Source organism: Chionomys nivalis, chromosome 2 (genome assembly GCF_950005125.1).
Source record: "Chionomys nivalis chromosome 2, mChiNiv1.1, whole genome shotgun sequence".
NCBI classification, from domain to species: domain Eukaryota; kingdom Metazoa; phylum Chordata; class Mammalia; order Rodentia; family Cricetidae; genus Chionomys; species Chionomys nivalis.
Genome location: NC_080087.1, coordinates 60,574,107 through 60,591,603, shown reverse-complemented (window position 1 = coordinate 60,591,603; position 17,497 = coordinate 60,574,107). Strand labels below are relative to the sequence as shown.

Genomic DNA, 17,497 nt, shown 5'->3' with positions numbered 1-17,497 from the left:
GTTTCTATCTGAAACCCTCTTCTGGCCTCCACAGGCACCTATAATACGTGTAAGAACCCACAACGGACACATACATAATTAAAATTGATAAAATCAAAATTAATAGATGATCTGTATCAGTCTGATCAAGATAATATCAGAGACACCAATTGAAACAAGAAAAGGCACATCTTTCTGTTAAAAATAAACTTGTAGTAAAATGGTGATAAAGAGATGGTTCAGCACATAAGCATGCTTGCTGCTCTTGCAAAGGATGCAGGTTCAATTCACAGCATCCCTGTAGCAGCTAGCAACCATCTGTGACTCCAGTTCAAGGAGATCAGACACCCTTTTCTAGGCTACACAGACAACAGGCATGCATGTTGTGTACATGCAGGCAAAACATCCATACACACAAAATAAAAATAATTTTTAAATGATATAAAAAAATAGGATACGAAATTTTTAGAGTCACTATAAAAATCTAAAATGAATGATTATTACAATTAACTATAATCAGCCATCCACACCTATGGGTTCCATATTGACAGACTGAAAACACAGACTGAAAATACAACTGTTGTACCTGTACTAAATATGCACGTACTTTATCTCTGTACTGAATATGTACACACTTCATTGCTTATCACTACTCAAACAATACGGCACAACTATCTGCACAGTGTTTATAGTAGATGTAAGTAATACAGAGATAAACTGCAGGATGATTACATATAAATACTTTGGGATTTTATATCAGGGAATTTATATTATATTTGGCTATCTATCAGGGAGAAGGTTGATCTAGAACCAATCCCCAAGGATACCAAGGGACAACCATAGGACTACAGAGCAAAAAGAACCATTACAGTAGCTTTCTGCACTGTTACTAACTGCAAACTACCTTTGTGTGACAGATTACAAATATATATATATAGGGATATGTATATGGAACAAGTGTGTGTATATAATTACTATATTACTCCTCAGCATTTGTTGTGTGTTGTTGATGTTTTGGTCGGCTTTTTCATTGCCCTGATGCTTGGGATGAAAGAACAGCCTTGTGCATGCTAGGCAAGTTCTCTAAAAGTCCTTTAAGAAGTTAAGAAACAAATGACCAAGTCAAGAAAAATAACCAAGACAGTAGCAAAAAAAAACAGAATACATAACATATACCAATCATATTCAACAGTTTTTCCCAAAGGAACAGACCTAGGTACTTAATAAGATATGGAATTCACTGGATTACTGCTGTGTCCTAAAACTGAAGTATTCAAGTAAATAAAACAGCCCCAATGATAAAATAAAAGCACTGGCAATTAATTGAAATGCTGATCAAAATGGCTCAAATTTATAATCTCAGCATTACAGAAGCTGGGGGAAGAGAACCTAAAGTTGGAGGCCAGCCATCAGCTACATTGTGAGTTCTAAACCCTGTCCTACAGAGTAAGATTGTAACTCAAAATAGCAATAATGATATAAATAGAAAATGCTTTCTCTCCTGCAATTAAGTAACAGAATATTTATCATACTAAATAAAAGCAAAGCATTTGTAGGAAAACAAGAGTTTGAGAAAACATACACAAATATTTATGTGTGAAAATATAGTTGAAACACAACATTCATTAAGGGAAGCATGTCTGAAAATACAAAATATCGTACCTGCAAGCAAAGTACAATGGAGTGGCTCCTGATACATTCGGCCTGTTAATATCAGCACCACTGTCTAGCAAGCACTGCACTGTCTGGGAGGAAAAAGGTTAAAAGTAAAGCCACAGAAGTCAAACAAAAGACACAATTATTAGAACTTTAATCCACATAAGGAGAATTTTTCCCACAGTTTGAAGCTTTAAAAAGAAAATGAGTGTACAAACTCATGATGTAGGATGGTGAATAAGTCCAACTATAAAAAGCTCAATGACACTCAGGTACTCCACAGTCTACGTGGAACTGTCGATGTGACACAAAGTGTGCCTGCCTGGGGGCCCTCGATCAGAGGACAGTCAACAGTCACATGACTACTCATGTGACTCAAAATGTGACTAGTGAAACCAAGGAAATGAATTTTTATTTGTAATTATTTAAGGTTGCAAAACGATATATAAGGCTAGCAAACAAGACACCTTTAAATATCTAAATTTTAAAACTAAACATTTTACTTCTTGCGGGGAAATGCACACAGTGCTGTAATTCTCCCAAAGCCAGAGTATAACTGTTGTACAACATGTTAAAAGCTAAGAAGCCCTTTTCCAATCAACAAAAGTCCACGCTGGCTCAAATTCTCTGAAACTCAATCATATGTACCCTCTCCCATATAGTCATCTGACTTCTACCAAGAGAAAGTGAGTTCACATAAAATCATAAAAATACACATCTGAGATTCAGGACAGAACAAAGCCCACCTGAAAAACCTCAAAAATAATGTTTTCTAGTTTTATTCCTATGGTCCTCATTTGAGTTTCTCCTAGAAAAACAAAATGAAGAAAGCATATAAAAACATTAAAAAGAAAACAGCTTTGGAATTAAAAATTTTCAGTATTACTTCTAAACTGACCACACATGTTGGTGCTCTAAACCCTAGTACTATGTCAATAACAAAATCACAGTGTACACCTACACAAGAGAAAGAAGAAGAGGACAAGAGCACACTGAGCAAGTCAGTCAGTCCTCCTCTGAGAGCATTTCACAATGCCAGGAAATACTTTGATTTTCACGATTAGGAAGAGAGGATGCTACTGGTTAGCTAGTGAGCAATCAGGAACATAGAAAAACATTCCATCATGTGCTAGACAGCACTCACCAAAAAAAAAAAAAAAAAAAAAAGAGTCCAAAATATGGATAGTGTCACTAGACACCTTGGTATACAGCTAAACCAGGCACTAATAAATTCATTCCTCATACAATGTCTCTTAGTGTCTGACCATTAAATATGAATGGACAGACAATATTTAAAATACAGTTAAAGCAAAGATCTAACCTGGGGATAAAAGGCAAATCAAAGCAAAACTCAGAAAAAAATATAGACAACCACAAAAAAGGAACCACAAAAAAGAATTTAAAAAGTTAACTGGGCAGAGTGGTACATGTCTATAACCTCAACTCTCAAGAGGCTAACAGGAGTATCCCAAGGTGGGGCTGGCCTGGGCTACAAAGCAAGTTGGAGGTTAGCCTGAACTATACAGCAAAACCCTGTCTGAAAGAACAGGATGGATGGAAGGAGAGAGGGAAAAGAAGAGGGGAAGAGAAGATAAACTAAAAAGGAAGAAAAGGGTATTTTAACCATAGAACAAGGGTAGGAACCTGGGGGGAAAATATTTAGAAAATAAGAAAATGTACAATTTTACAGAAGAAATAACAATCCAACTAACGTTTAGAAAAATGATGTTTGGGACATCGACAGGAAAGAAAAAGGAAATAAACAGAAAACAAGATGAGAAAACCGGTGAATTGATACAAAGACTAGAAGGGCCTGGTACTACACAGACATCCAGTGTGCATCACACATAGCCAGAGCTAAACAGGACCAAGTACCCAGTCTAAACAAAGCAATGCCAATGTGAAATGTCTAGTAAAAGGTATGTAAAATCTCAGCGAGAACCTGAAATCTGACTAATACTAAATTTCATAAATGTAACATTGGAATTTAAGCAATTTTTTAAAGCCTTCAAGGTTTTTAAATTATTTCAAGCATATAAATCTCTAGTCATTCATGTTATTATTCAAATATATGGTCAAAATGTACTTATCTATATAATATTTCCTCATTCCTAAAATACTTCTTCCTCAAAGGAATTAGAAATTAGAACCCCCCCCAAAAAAAGAAATTAAAAAAGCAGATAATATAGAAATCAAAATAAAAGAAATTGAACACAAAGGCATTAAAAATGATCTAGATTAGGAAAAACAGAACTGGCAGGTTATCTAACAAATCTGTTTGTAAACAACAGCACTGTGACATTACAAGGTGATGTAAGGGGGAACTGCTGATCCACACAGAGAAAACTGAGAAACTGGGGCTCTCAGGTTCAAGTCTGACGACCTGAGCTCAGTGCCCAGGATCTACTGGGGACTAGAGATAAAGGACTCCACAATCTTCTCTTTGGATTTCAACATGCACACCCACAGCACATGATACAACATACCACACAGACACACACACACAGTCAATGACTAACTTCAAGAGTGTTGACTACTCAATTCAATGAGATGCCTTTATCAAACCCTCCCCTTAGAGTTCGGGAAAAGATGTAAAACGACTGTAAGCGCCAAGGTGATGGAAAACACCAAGGAAAGAGTCTTCCTGACACAACAGGACTGATGCACATATAAACTCAGACTAGCAGCATTACAGGGGCCTGCACAGGTTCAAGCCAGATTTGCTCCCAACGAGAGGGGGAATGGATGTAAGCTCCTATCCCTAGCCCAAAAGGTATCTCCTATCAACAACTGCATGCCAAAGAAAATTTAGTGTTCTCCAAAGAAGTCTCACTGGGGATATTAAGCACTTAAGGCCCCATGCCTAGTAAGAGATGGCCAACAAAGAAAAAACTCATGATATTTTTATAGACTTTTAATCCCACATTTCTTTTTGGGGGCATTTTTTGCCTTACTGAGTTTTTGCTTATACATTACAGTTTCCAATTCTGTGTTTTTATGGATTTTGCTTGTGTGGATATACGTATGCCTATATTTCTTGTATTTCTGTTGTCATTCTTCAATTGTTTTGCTTATTTTCTAAAAAGAAAGAATATGGAGTCGGGTGGGTGGGGAGGTGGGAAGGGTCTGGGAGGAGCTAGGAGAGGGAAACCCTGATCAGAATAAGTTGTAAGAAAACAAACTCAAAAAAAAAAAAAAGGTATATATATTTAAAGTGTTTACAACTTGACTCATTAGCCAAAAAAAAAACTTAACATATATAAATTAAATTGCCTAAAGAAAATGTATAAATTCATAAAGAAACAATTAATATACAAGTGTCAAAAACTGAAAAACAGTCATAGCAACTTATTATTTGGAGACATACACTAAAGAGAAGCTTAAAACTTGAATTTCACCTCTTCAGGTGATCTTGGTTTAAAGGAAAGATGATTTAATGAACTGCCATGTTTTCTTTAAAAGATTTTGGTAAAAGACTTAAAGATAGAGTAGTCATATATTAGTGCCTGAATTTACTTATATCCCAACACGAATTCTAAAATCTAAATAGTGGAGCTCACTTGTAGTTTGTTGTTGTTGCTTTTGAAAGCAAGCAAACATAACTTAAGGGGAAATGAGAATGCCCGGTCTTAAGAGGGGCTCAAGGGAGGAATGCAATTAGAGGAGGGACTGCTTTGTTTTGCTTTAGATGGGCTTAGTTATATTCAAGGCCCTAGATTCAATTTTCAGCAGCAAACACAAAAGATTGTAATACGGTATTTCCTATGTTTTATATTTAGATAAGTAGGACTCGGATAATGGCTAAGTGGGTAATCAAGATGACGTGAGTTTGAATCCCCAGCACCCACGTAAAAGTAGGTTATGGCCATACATGCCTATAACCTATAAACCAAGGATGAAGTAAGTGGATCCCTGGAGGTCACTGGCCACCCAGCCCAACTGAACTGGTAGAGCTTTGCCCTCAATGAAAACACTCTGCCCCATAGAACTAAGGTACAAAGCAGTAAGAGATGGCTTTACCTGACACCTGCTCTGCCCTCCACATGAGTCTGCATGAGTATACATAAGCATGCACATCTGAGTCCTGTTTTTCAAGATAAGGCTTATGTGGGCACTTTGATCAAAGCTTCACCGTTCAAGATTTCTACCCCAACAGCTGCATTTGATCTTAAAGCAGGAGTGAGACAGACAGCAGTTACAGCCACTGATTATAGAACTTATAGACAACGAACTTAGTCTCCCAGAAGATTGAGGAATGATGAAAGCAAGTACAGAGAAAACACAGGTCCAGGGGCTACAGACATAGCATAGCGGTTAAGACTAAGGGCTGCTTTTCTAGAGAACCCAGGTTCCATTCCCAGCACCAACATTGCAGTTACAACAAACTCCAAACCCAGTCCAAAGGAGTTGATGCCCTCTTAGTATACCAGGCATACATATATACATGAAAAATGCCCATATGGAAAGAGAAGGTTCACATGTACCTCAAACCTAACAACTCAAAAGCTAAGATATTAAAATATACTATTTGTTTATATACATTACTGTTAAAACAATACAATGGTATAATAATATGAATAACTTTAACATGTGCCCAGACACTATACTAAGTACCTATCAATTCATTTAATAACTCCACTTCTGTAAGATATTCTGAATCCCAGAAAGGTAATTTATGTTCTATCACACAATAAAAACAGAGATTAAAACCTAAGACCAAGGGCTAGAGAGATGGCTCAGCAGTTAAGAGCATTGCCTGCTCTTCCAAAGTCCTGAGTTCATTTCCAGCAACCACATGGTGGCTCACAACCATCTGTAATGAGGTCTAGTGCCCTCTTCTGGCGTGCAGGTATATACACAGACAGAATATTGTATACATAATAAATAAATAAATCTTTAAAAAATTTTTAAAAAACTATTATCATCAAAATAATTATCCTATTTTCCAGGAAGTAAAAATTCACACTTTTTTTTATAAATTCATTATTACTCCCTAGTTTTATCTTCATAAACTACATTAATTACAGAATGTGCTATTTATTTGTAAATGTCAACTTTTTATCTTCATAAACTACATTAATTACAGAATGTGCTATTTATTTGTAAATGTCAACTTGCCATAACTTAGAATGACCTAGAGTCACAAAAGACTTTTTATCACGTTGGTCTGTGGAAATGTCTGTGAGGGACTGTCTGAAATGCTAGTCTATTCAGAAAGACTCACCCTGAATACTCAAGACACCATTTCATAGGCTGGGCCCTGAACTGTAGAAGAGTAAGGAAAGCTGGCTGAGTAACAAACAAGTTGAACTGGCGCACTTCCCTCTGCTCTTGACAGCAGAGACAGTGTGAGCTGATGTCTCTGGCTCCTGCTGCTATGACCTCCCTGAAGTAATGAAGATAGCCTGGACTCACAGGCTGAACGAACCACTTGCTCCTTTCAGCTACTTTTGGTCAGGACATATCATCTCAGTCATGTAAGTTAAAAAAGAGCATGCCGACGTACTAATCCTCCCCAGTGTCTATGAAGCAGTCAACTAGTGCTGAACAGTCACTTATTTTATTTTTAAATGGTTCTTAAACCATATACTTTTTCAGTGCTTCTGCATTTTCATTTATACTGCAGAGCTTACAGGATAAAATTATTTATTTATAGACTAACATATTCTTAAGTGGCTAAACTTCAAGGAAATCAAAGAAAAAAAGCAAGACTTATAAATTGTCAATGTTCCTATCATATCCTCGTATAACCTACAGCCATTAAAAATTCATTCCTTTCTTATGTACTTGCCATATTCTTGTATGTTCTAAAAGACATTGATAAAACACATTGATGAAGGTATTGGCAACTGCTTATCCCAGCTTTTTTCTTTTCCATCAGGGTACGTATTTTCCTTCCTTATTTAACAAAATTACACTAATTAATATTCTCAATATGGACTGAAGAGATGGCTCAGTGGTTAAGAACATTTGCTGCTCTTCAAAAGGACCTAAATTCACTTTGCAGCACCCGCGCCAAGCAGCTATGCAACTATTAAAGGAGATAAGTTTTAAGCATTCACTTGTAGGTAAATGTTGCCTACAAAAAGACAGGGGGAAACTACTCATTCTAACAAAAAGGAAAAAATGATTGATAAGAATATGAATGTAAAAATATTCCTTTACTAATTCCTATAGCATTAAAGTGATTGAAAGGTCATCAACCACTAATCTTTTTTATTGTTTGCTGATCTTTTTCATGAAAGCTCTTAAAACATGAATGGGAATGACAGCTAAAACTCAATCAACTATTAATTCCGTACCATAATAGAAACAAAAGCAAGAAAGTAACAGGTAATCACAAGATTTCTTCAACCCTGTTCTGGACCAAGTGTAAAGAAAGGGATCTAAGTACTCCCCACAACAGAGGCACCTCATAGCTCTCCCATCACCTTCCTGTTGAGCCCTCATGGGGAGGTGAGCCTTCCAGAAGCCCTTATCATGCCTAATTAACAAACAAGTGACTCCCAGATAATTCAGTGACAATAGTCAATGATAAAGCAAAAGGCTTAACTGCAACAGCAAACTCTTTTCTTCCTAACAAAGTATTCTCATGATCTAGAAGTGAAATATCAAGAAAAATAAAACCTACAAAAAATTACAGAGGTATCTGCTGCCCAGCCTTACCAACATGCCAAGACTGTAAACAGTCTTGAAAATACTAAAAGTTAACACATTTCCAACTATGTAAATATGCTAGTGTGTATATAATAGACAAAACTCAGGTGGAGTGATTACTTAATCAATACATCAGAGGTCTTGAAGCAAGGCTACTTAAAAATTTTCAGTCAATAAGGAACAACATAATTGACAAAAATAAATTTCTGATTCAAGTTTTGAACCTCTAAATATTTTCAAAAACTAAGATTTTTAAGCAGATAAAATTAATCAGATATAATTATTTGTAGAAATAGAGATACCACTGCCAGTCAGTGGTGGCAAGTGCCTTTAATCCCAGGACTGACGAGGCAGAAGTAGGCAGATCTCTGGATTCAAAGCCAGTCTGATTTACAAAGTGGGTTCTTAGACAGTCAGGGCTGAAAATTAGAAAAGCAAAACAGCCAAGTCACTAGAGAGCTCTTATCTCTATGAAATATTCAGATTGAAAGAGAGTGAGTTCCTATCTCATCCTGCCTTATATTCCTCTCTAGTGCTGGGATTAAAAGTATGCACCACCAGCAGCAAGCTTCTATGGCTAACTAGTGTGGCAACTGGGACTAAAGGTGTGTGCCACCACTGCATGCCTCTATAGCTGACTAGTGTGGCTGTTTAGAGTTCTAATCTTCAGGCAAGCTTTATTTATTTATTAAAATACAAATGAAATATCACGACTTTTCCCCATTTTTGTCTAAAATACAAAAGACTATAACTAATGTAAGAAAAACTGTATATAGTAAGTACAATAACTATATACAATATATACAGGCAATAAATACATCAATACTATCTAGTCCATTTGCATTTGGCAAATTCAGAGAAAATACTCTGTTATGTATCCTATCTTGGTGAGTCCAAAGTCATGTACCTAATTTACTTTCTAACATAACTGCTTTCTGCTTCAGGTAAACAGGGAAAACTATAACTTTCTAGTCTTCAACTCTTTCAGAGACCCAAGAATGAAATAATATTAACGGAGTAAGCAGGAAGTGCAAGCAAACGACTTTCAAAAAAAATGTGAGAAATGACAGAAACAGCTATCTCTCTGGACAGTCACCCATGGTTCCTCTGCAACATTAGGGCAACATTAGGGCATACATCTTCGGCCTACAGGCCTAGCATATCTGACAGACATTTCTGTGAGGCGGGATATTCAGAAGGACTGTCCCTCTTTGTCTTGACAATGTTTGGCAGTCACTTTCTTTTGTGTCTTGCTTGTCCAATTAGGATAGTATATTGTCAGCAGTCAAGACAGAGGCATTTTCTTGCCCAGTGGCTTACTTTTGCTACAAGAAAAACACTATATGAAGTTTCCTCAATGACCTTTTCTTCTCTGGAATAGATTGGTGCTGCCAGGAGCAGACATGCCTTACTGTCCAAAAAGAAGAAGAAGAAAAAAAAAAACCTTTGCTATGCTATTAAAATATATTAATAAATGTTGTATTCTGTAGAAAATAACATGTCTAAAACATATCTTTGTTTGATCTTGAAAACCCACCTAATATGAGAAGCTTAATTATAATAAGTTATTAACAACTAATCTGCATTTCCTTATTATCCTAAACAGTAATAAAACTTTCAAGGACTAGAAATTTGTATTACATTGTTAAATGGCTTGTATAGTACAATACCTTGAACAAGAATAGAAATATATGTACAGTATATGCTAAAAAAATTAACCTCAAATTTGAATCAATATATAAAATTTGTATATAATATAGAAAAGTCCAATCCAATGTAAAACATTGAAAACTAGTAGTTGCTTTTAAAAAGTAAGACTCAAAAATCTACCTTTTTATCTTATCATATCTATATCCTCCCTTTTTTCTTTTCAGAGTAATTCAGTAAGCTACCCTTTTATCTTATCATATCTATATTCCCTACCTTAAAAACAAGAACCTTTAATCTAATATCCCTTGTTTAGCTTTTTTTCTGACCATAGCCAATAACAACTTGGCCAATAATAACCAATCCCCTGAACAATGACAAATATCCATAATCCACCGAATAACAAAATAACCACACTCCCCACCTCTTGGGAATGTGGGCATCCTATTCTTAAATTTACATCCTACTGTCTGGGGATGATGGTATCTGTAGGGGATCTTAAAGAGAAAAATTGGGGCTAACTATCAAGTACTGGGAAAGGTAGCTGTATCATTTGTTGTCCAGTCTCTGCATAACGGGAAAGTGCAGGGTTTGTTTCAAGTCCTGGCTAGAGTTGTCTGTTGGTCTGTATATCACATCAGCTTGTAACCTCAAAATTATTCTGAGCAGTTTGTAGTTCAATGCTGATATTTAGGTAGTGTTTTCCAGCTTAGTTGTGTTATCATATTCTGGGAGGAATCGTTATTGTGGGGCCCCATCCTCCTTATGGAGACTTCAAAGGTCACTGTTAGGCATTCTCATGGTTGACTGCAGAAAACTGATAGAGACTCAAGCCAGTTTCTGTTGTTGCCCCTTTGGACTGAGGACCAAACCCAAGATTTTGTGCCTACCCACTGGCTTATGCCCCAACCTCAGGCCTAAATGCTTAATCATGAAAAAAATCTGTTTTCCACGTCTTTTACCTTTTAGAAAAGTAGCATAAATCTGAAAAGGCATTTCTTGTCAAAAAGGCAAGAATACATATTTATTTGTATACTCCACAAAGCTTCTGAGTTCTTTGGCATTTGTTCAAAGTGTTTTCATGAACTCCTGAGATTTACTCTAAAATAAAATTCAAGGGCAAATTTCACTGAATTATTATTATTATTATTATTATTTTGTTTTCTTCAATTTGAAGTAGCTAGTAAGATTTTTCAGAGATCTTTTAATACAGTTTCTTTCCCTAAAAAGTTTTATATTTTGTTCTATAAATACATATACACTAGCCAGATGTGGGTGGCACACACATTTAATCCAGCACTGGAGAGGCAGAGGAAGAGGCAGGTGGATCCCTGTTAGCTTGAGGCCAACCTGGTCTACAAAACAAGTTCCAGGATAGTCAGGTCTATTACAGAGAGAAACTCTGTCTTGAAAAAACAAAAAGGCCATTTTAACTCACCACCCAAGAAAATCCACAGGAAGTTACAGAGCACTTCAGACTCAATGACCTCAGGTTCACTATGAATCCTCTGAGGATTCAATCATTCTATGACTATGAGGAATTCTCCATTATTTTATAATGCTTGCTTTAGGATGTAAACCATATGGGATACTATTATACCATCTAATTTTCAATAACTTTATAAGGCAATTCTAAATTTTTAATATAATCTCCAAGTATATTTTAAACCAAGGTTTTCTTACTAACCCTTGTTTCTACACTAGCTTCAAACAATTGAAGTCAGCTTCTCTGAGTTTCTTCCAATTATAACACCAGGGGTTCCTAAGCAAATATAAGATAAGTCTTAGTAAGTGACATTCTGCTCATCTGGTAGGTTCTTTTTCCTATCCCTTGAAAGCTATAAGTGATTCATTTTCTAATATGCAGTAGTTCCTCTAAAACGCAGCCCACTGGGACTGGGCACACAGCTCAGGCAATGAGTCTCTGGGTTTGAGCTCTGGTAACATAAAGGGAGGGGGGAAAAAAGCTGAGTCACTTAAATCAAGATACTTCATTTTTTTCACATGTCATATTTTTTAAAACCAATAATATTGATGGGAGAATGAGAGAAATGATGAACTAGTGAAAAGAAACACTGCTTGAAAATGCTTAGATATTTTTCTGACGATCAAAACAAAAAAATCTACAGATGAACAAAGGTATTCAGAAGACATTCCAAGAAAGAAAAAAGAAGATCTTCCATCTCTTTTCCCAGGCCCTTGTTATACACAAGCTAACCTCAGCCTCACCACCTTAAAGAATGCCAGTATCCTGTTAAAAACAGAAAGGTGTGTGACACAGCTTGTAATCCTAGCTCCTGGGACCCACGGACAGGCAAATCACTGGGCTCAGAGGTCAGTCAGCCTAACCTACTCAATGATACTTCAGGCCAATGAAAGACCCTAACTCCAAGTAAAAGAAAGCAGGATGGTATGACACTCAAGGTTGTGCACACTCATGCACGCACACACAAAAACAGAAATCTAGATCCCAATATTGTCTCCCAACAAAAGACATAAGACTGAGAGTTGGCACAAAATAAATCAACAGATTGTGACCTGGGCACAGTAGTCATGCCTGCATCCAAGCACTCAAAAGACAAACTAAAGATTGTAAGTCCAAGATCAGCTTGATCTACATAGGGAGCTCCCTACCTGCCAGGGCTACATAGTGAGTCCATCTCATAAAATAAAATGAAATAAATGAAAGTATGGACCTATAAGAAGATGTACAAATAAGCTTTTTCTTTTAGTAGTGACTTATTTTCAGCTTATCTTGGTATGATTATGGCTAGTTAGCAAGACATTGCATTCATCATCGAGGTTAAATGTGAAAGAAAAATCTTAACATAAATGGAACAGTAAAGACAGTAAAACAGAAAATCTAAAACTGCAAGCTCTCTGTCTTTTTATATAAAGCAGCAGTTTCCTAATGAAAAAGCTATTTTTAATTAAATGTCTAGACAACAACAGCAGGAAGGTTAACATCACAGAAAAAATGCAGGGTTACAGAAATCTGCAGAAAGTTACTTCCACCAGGTGGAGAAAACAGAAACAGGATAACACAGCTGGAAATCTTACAAAGCAGTATCAATATTCACCTTACTCACTGATTTCATAATTCACACTTAATAATAAAAAATGGAAAAGGTACTTGTTAAAGCTGACTAAACATAATTGCTTAAAATACATGTAAAGTTACAGTTTTATTATGTAAAGGTATAGAATCAGAAATAAAATCAAAATTATAACTATTTTGAGCAAAGGCAAAAAGCACTATTTTCTATTGCCTCTGCCCAGACAGAATGTTAGTCAGAAGGCCATACAAAATAGAAAACAGTATTTTCCTATAATGCTGCATATTCCCAAATATGCAAAATGGAAAACTTCTCGAGTTCAAGATTTTAATACAAATACATGCACTTCGTTTACCATCTTCATGGAGGAATTTACCGTTTTGTGCCCATTCTGGCAGGCTACATGTAGTGCTGTCTGCCCCATTGCATCCTCAACATCCACGTCACTGACATGTTGCACAAGGTCATGCAGGAGTTCTGTCCGTCCATTCACAGCCAGCCAGTGTATCTGTGAAGCCATTTCATTATTAGCATTTGTGCAGTGGAGTTTCCTTAAAAGTCAGTACATACAAATACTATTTCTCTGTTGAGCACAATATTCAAGAACATTGTAAAAAATTTTTTTCCTGTTTTTAAATGAGAAAAACAAATGCATCAAGACATTAGCTATACCATGAAGTACTACAAACTCGAGAACTGAAGGATTCAAAAAAGTATCCTCAGCTTAGATCACCAAATACTCTGCTTTGTGGATGACACTAGCCTCTCAACACAGCTGCTGCTAGAGAAAACAGGTTAGTATTCTTTCTTTTCCAGAAGCAAATGGATATGCAAATAAAACATACTTCCTGTAGTTATGAACAGCAAATATATCCTGTGCTAATAATAAAATACATAGGAATAATTTTTAAAAGAACTATAAAATACCTATAATACCACTAAAAGACAATGTTATATTTCCAATTAGGAAGAATGGAGGAAGCTAGGGAACAAACCTGTAACCGCAGCACCAGTAGGAAGGGGCAGAAGATGAGGAAATCAAAACCAACCTTAGCCACACAGTAAATTACAAGAAACCCAGTGTCTGGAACATATCTTTAATCGCAGCGCTGGGAAAGGAGAGGCTAACAGATCTGAGTTCCAGGCCAGCATGGTCTACACAGTGATTTCCAAGACAGCCCCGATTTCCAGAGAAAGTTTGTCTCAAAAGAGGAAAGAAAGAAATCCTGTCTCAAAAAGAATTGTTCCCGTTTGTGCTTGCTGCTGCTGTAATAAAATGATGGCCTAAACCAACTTGCAGTGGAAGGGGTTATTTGGCTTACAGTTCCACATCACAGTCCACCACTGAAGGAAGTCAGAACAGGAACCCAAGCAGAAACCTGGAGGCAGGAACTCATCCCAGACCATAGATGAATACTGCTTACTGGCCTGCTTCCCCTGGCTTGCTCATCTACCTTTCTATACAGCCCAGTCCTACCTACTCAGGGACATTACCATCCACAGTGAGCTGAGCCCTCCACATCAATCACTAATCAAGAAAATGCTGGACCTCATCAATACACAAAGAAACAAAGGCAACTAAGGAAAACTGGAAGCAGCAGAGGTGGTCTTCCCCAGAGAAGAGCACAGAAATAAGCTGTCCAATGCCAAATAATCAGCCCTAAAACATGCACACAAGTAACACTCCAGGGACTGAACAGGTGTGTGTGTGTGTCTGTGTGTGTGTGTATATATGTATGTGCGTGCGCATGTATGTGTGTATATTCTTTAGACACTGTACTCAATATACACATAATTATTTTATTTTAATCTTTTAAGAAAAAGAGAAGAAACAAAATGTCTCCTCTGGCATGCCCACAGTCCAATCTGATGGAGGCAAATCCTCAAATGAGGGACTTTCTTGCCAGGTGATTAGGATTTGTGTCAAGTTGACAGAAATTAACAATATGGTTCATATGTTCATATTAAACTCCTGCTTGGAATATATATATATATATATATATATATATATATATATATATATATATATATATATATATTCCAAGTTCAACACTCAGAACTAAATCGGGGTGCGAAGCAGACAATTTCAGACTGGGTGTTTTATACAGTTTTCACTTGACTTTTTTCCATTACAAACTTTAGGATATACTCCGCTGTCTTCAAAGTGCAAACTGATTACACATCTATCAGCTTTAACACAAATGCACTAAAATAGCAGTAAAAGAGCAGTTTTGAAGGAACCTGCCCATCAAGACAAGGGAGAAATGATGGAGGAAGGTCATTGGTTAATTAAAAAAGAAACTGCTTGGCCCTCATAGGTTAGAACATAAGTGGGTGGAGTAAACAGAACAGATGCTGGGAGGAAGAGGAAGTGAGCTCAGATGCAGGGCAGCTCCTCTCAGAGACAGACACAATGCAGCTCATCGCCAGGGCAAATGAGATGAAGCTCTGACCCAGGATGGATGTAGGCTAGAATCTTCCCGGTAAGCGCACCTTGGGGTGCTACACACATTATTAGAAATGGGCTAGTCCAGGTGCGAGAGTTAGCCGAGAAGAGGCTAGATATAATGGGCCACGCAGTGTTTAAAAGAATACAGTTTGTGTGTTGTTATTTCAGGGCATAAGCTAGTCAGGCGACCAGGAGCTGGGGCGGCAGGAACACAGCCCGCAGCTCCTCACTACAGAGAAACACAAGTTTTGGAAGCTGGAAAGCATGTATTACATTTTATCTTGTCAGATAATATTTATTGTCATGTCAGAACAAAAAAAACGAATCCTAAGTAAGAGCAAAAGCTAAGTAAGAAGGTATGTGAGGGGACTGGAGAGGTAGCTCAGTGGTTAAATCACATAATGCTTCTGCAGAGCAACTGAGTTCAGTTCTGAGCACCCACACGGTGGCTCGCAAGCATTGAAAATCTAGTTCCAATGGATCTAATGCCTTTTTCTATTCTCCAGAAGGGACCAGACATACTAGCAGACAGAACATTAATACAGATACAATAAAAATAAAGAGATAAGAGAACCCCTAAAAGGCTCCAGAATTGGTAGTTAAGCAGCATGGGCCTCCTGAGGTAGAAGACAAAACATACTTCACATCACAAACACATCAGCTGAAAATTTGTCCAAGACAACTTCGGACTCTCAGATCCCTACCACTTACCAACCTGACAAGGACAGAAAAAGCTCTTCACTTGCTGTGACAGCTCCAGACCATGAGTTTTGTCCCAAAACCAAGAAGAAAAGACAGGTGTGGTGGTAGACATTTGTGAACCCAGCACCCCTATGGGAGTCAGAGACAGGAAAATCTGGAAGCTCACAAAGCAGCAGAAATAGGAAAGGCCCTCTCCGCTGGACCAGGATCTATCCCTAGTACAAGAACTGGCTTTTTGAAGCTTATTTCCTTGCTCAGCCTAGACACAGGAAAGAGGGCCTGGTTCATGCCTCAAAGTGGTGATGGGACAGACTTTTCATTGACTCCCCATTTGAGGCCATACCCTCTCTAAGGAGCAGATGGGGTGGGGTGATGAAAAGGTGGGGGTAGTGGGATGAGGGAAGGGAAGGAGAACTGGGATTGATATGTAAAACTATAAAGTAAAATTTAAAAATGAAAGAAAGAAATCAAAGGCCTAATGAGTAAGTTTAATGTAGTATCAATCATACCAAGTACTTCTGTAGGCACAAACCAAAACAACTAATGCAATCTTCATACACACACACACACACACACACACACGGGAAGAATTACTCTTCTAATATTAAGACTTACTACATACAGTAATAGTAATAACATACCTACATTAATAAAAAATCAAAGCTGTGTGGTACAGGTAGAGAAGCACAGGCATTGAAAAAAGAATCATAATAATAATAATCCTAATAAGAATCAAGGCTGTGTGGTATGGGCAGAGAAGCATATGCATATATCAACACAACTAATACACAGCCTACAAAGGACTATACAAATATACCCAGATGAATTTCTGAGGAAGACACAAAATCAATTTCATGAAGAAATAAACGCATACAGTGTTTGTCTGTCTGCCTGTTTGTGTGTGAGACAAGATTTCTCTGTGCAGTCCTGACCCCGCCTGGAACTCACCCAGTAAACCATGCTGGCCTTGAACTCAGAGATAAGACTCCCACTCTGCCCCTGGAGTGCACAATTAAAAGTGTGTGCCACCACACCCAGCTATAAATACACAGATGAATTATGGATAGACTATAACCATTCAACAACCAGTACTACTGGAACAGAACATTCACTCACAGACAAAAATATTGAGCCTCAACCCAAGCTTCATAATTCTTAAAAATATTAAATGAAACTTCAGATGTAGAAAAAGTACAACTACTAATACTTTCAGGGAGAAAAAACCTTCAATATTTAGGGCTAGGCAAAGAATTTCTAAAATTGCTATCAAAAGCATGATGTATAAATTGAAAAGCCTGTCGAAATTAAAATCTTTTACTCCTCCTGTGACCCAGTGTAATGTCACACACCT

The 17,497-nt window shown here is 37.1% G+C and overlaps 1 protein-coding gene across 5 annotated transcripts in view; it reads right to left on the bottom strand.

Moving 5' to 3' along the window:
• The window catches only part of Hace1 (HECT domain and ankyrin repeat containing E3 ubiquitin protein ligase 1), a 106,482-nt gene that overhangs the window by 66,527 nt on the left and 22,458 nt on the right, over positions 1-17,497 (bottom strand). For 2 of the 5 annotated variants that reach the window (XM_057761696.1, XM_057761697.1), the window contains exons 6-7: positions 13,372-13,503; positions 1,642-1,724 (exon numbers count right to left, since the gene is read on the bottom strand). In XM_057761696.1, the coding sequence (XP_057617679.1) occupies positions 1,642-1,724; positions 13,372-13,503 (215 nt within the window). Of the gene's footprint in view, positions 1-1,641; positions 1,725-2,381; positions 2,444-13,371; positions 13,504-17,497 lie in introns of those variants that run through there. The other 3 variants (XM_057761699.1, XM_057761700.1, XM_057761698.1) reach the window with 2 other exon arrangements.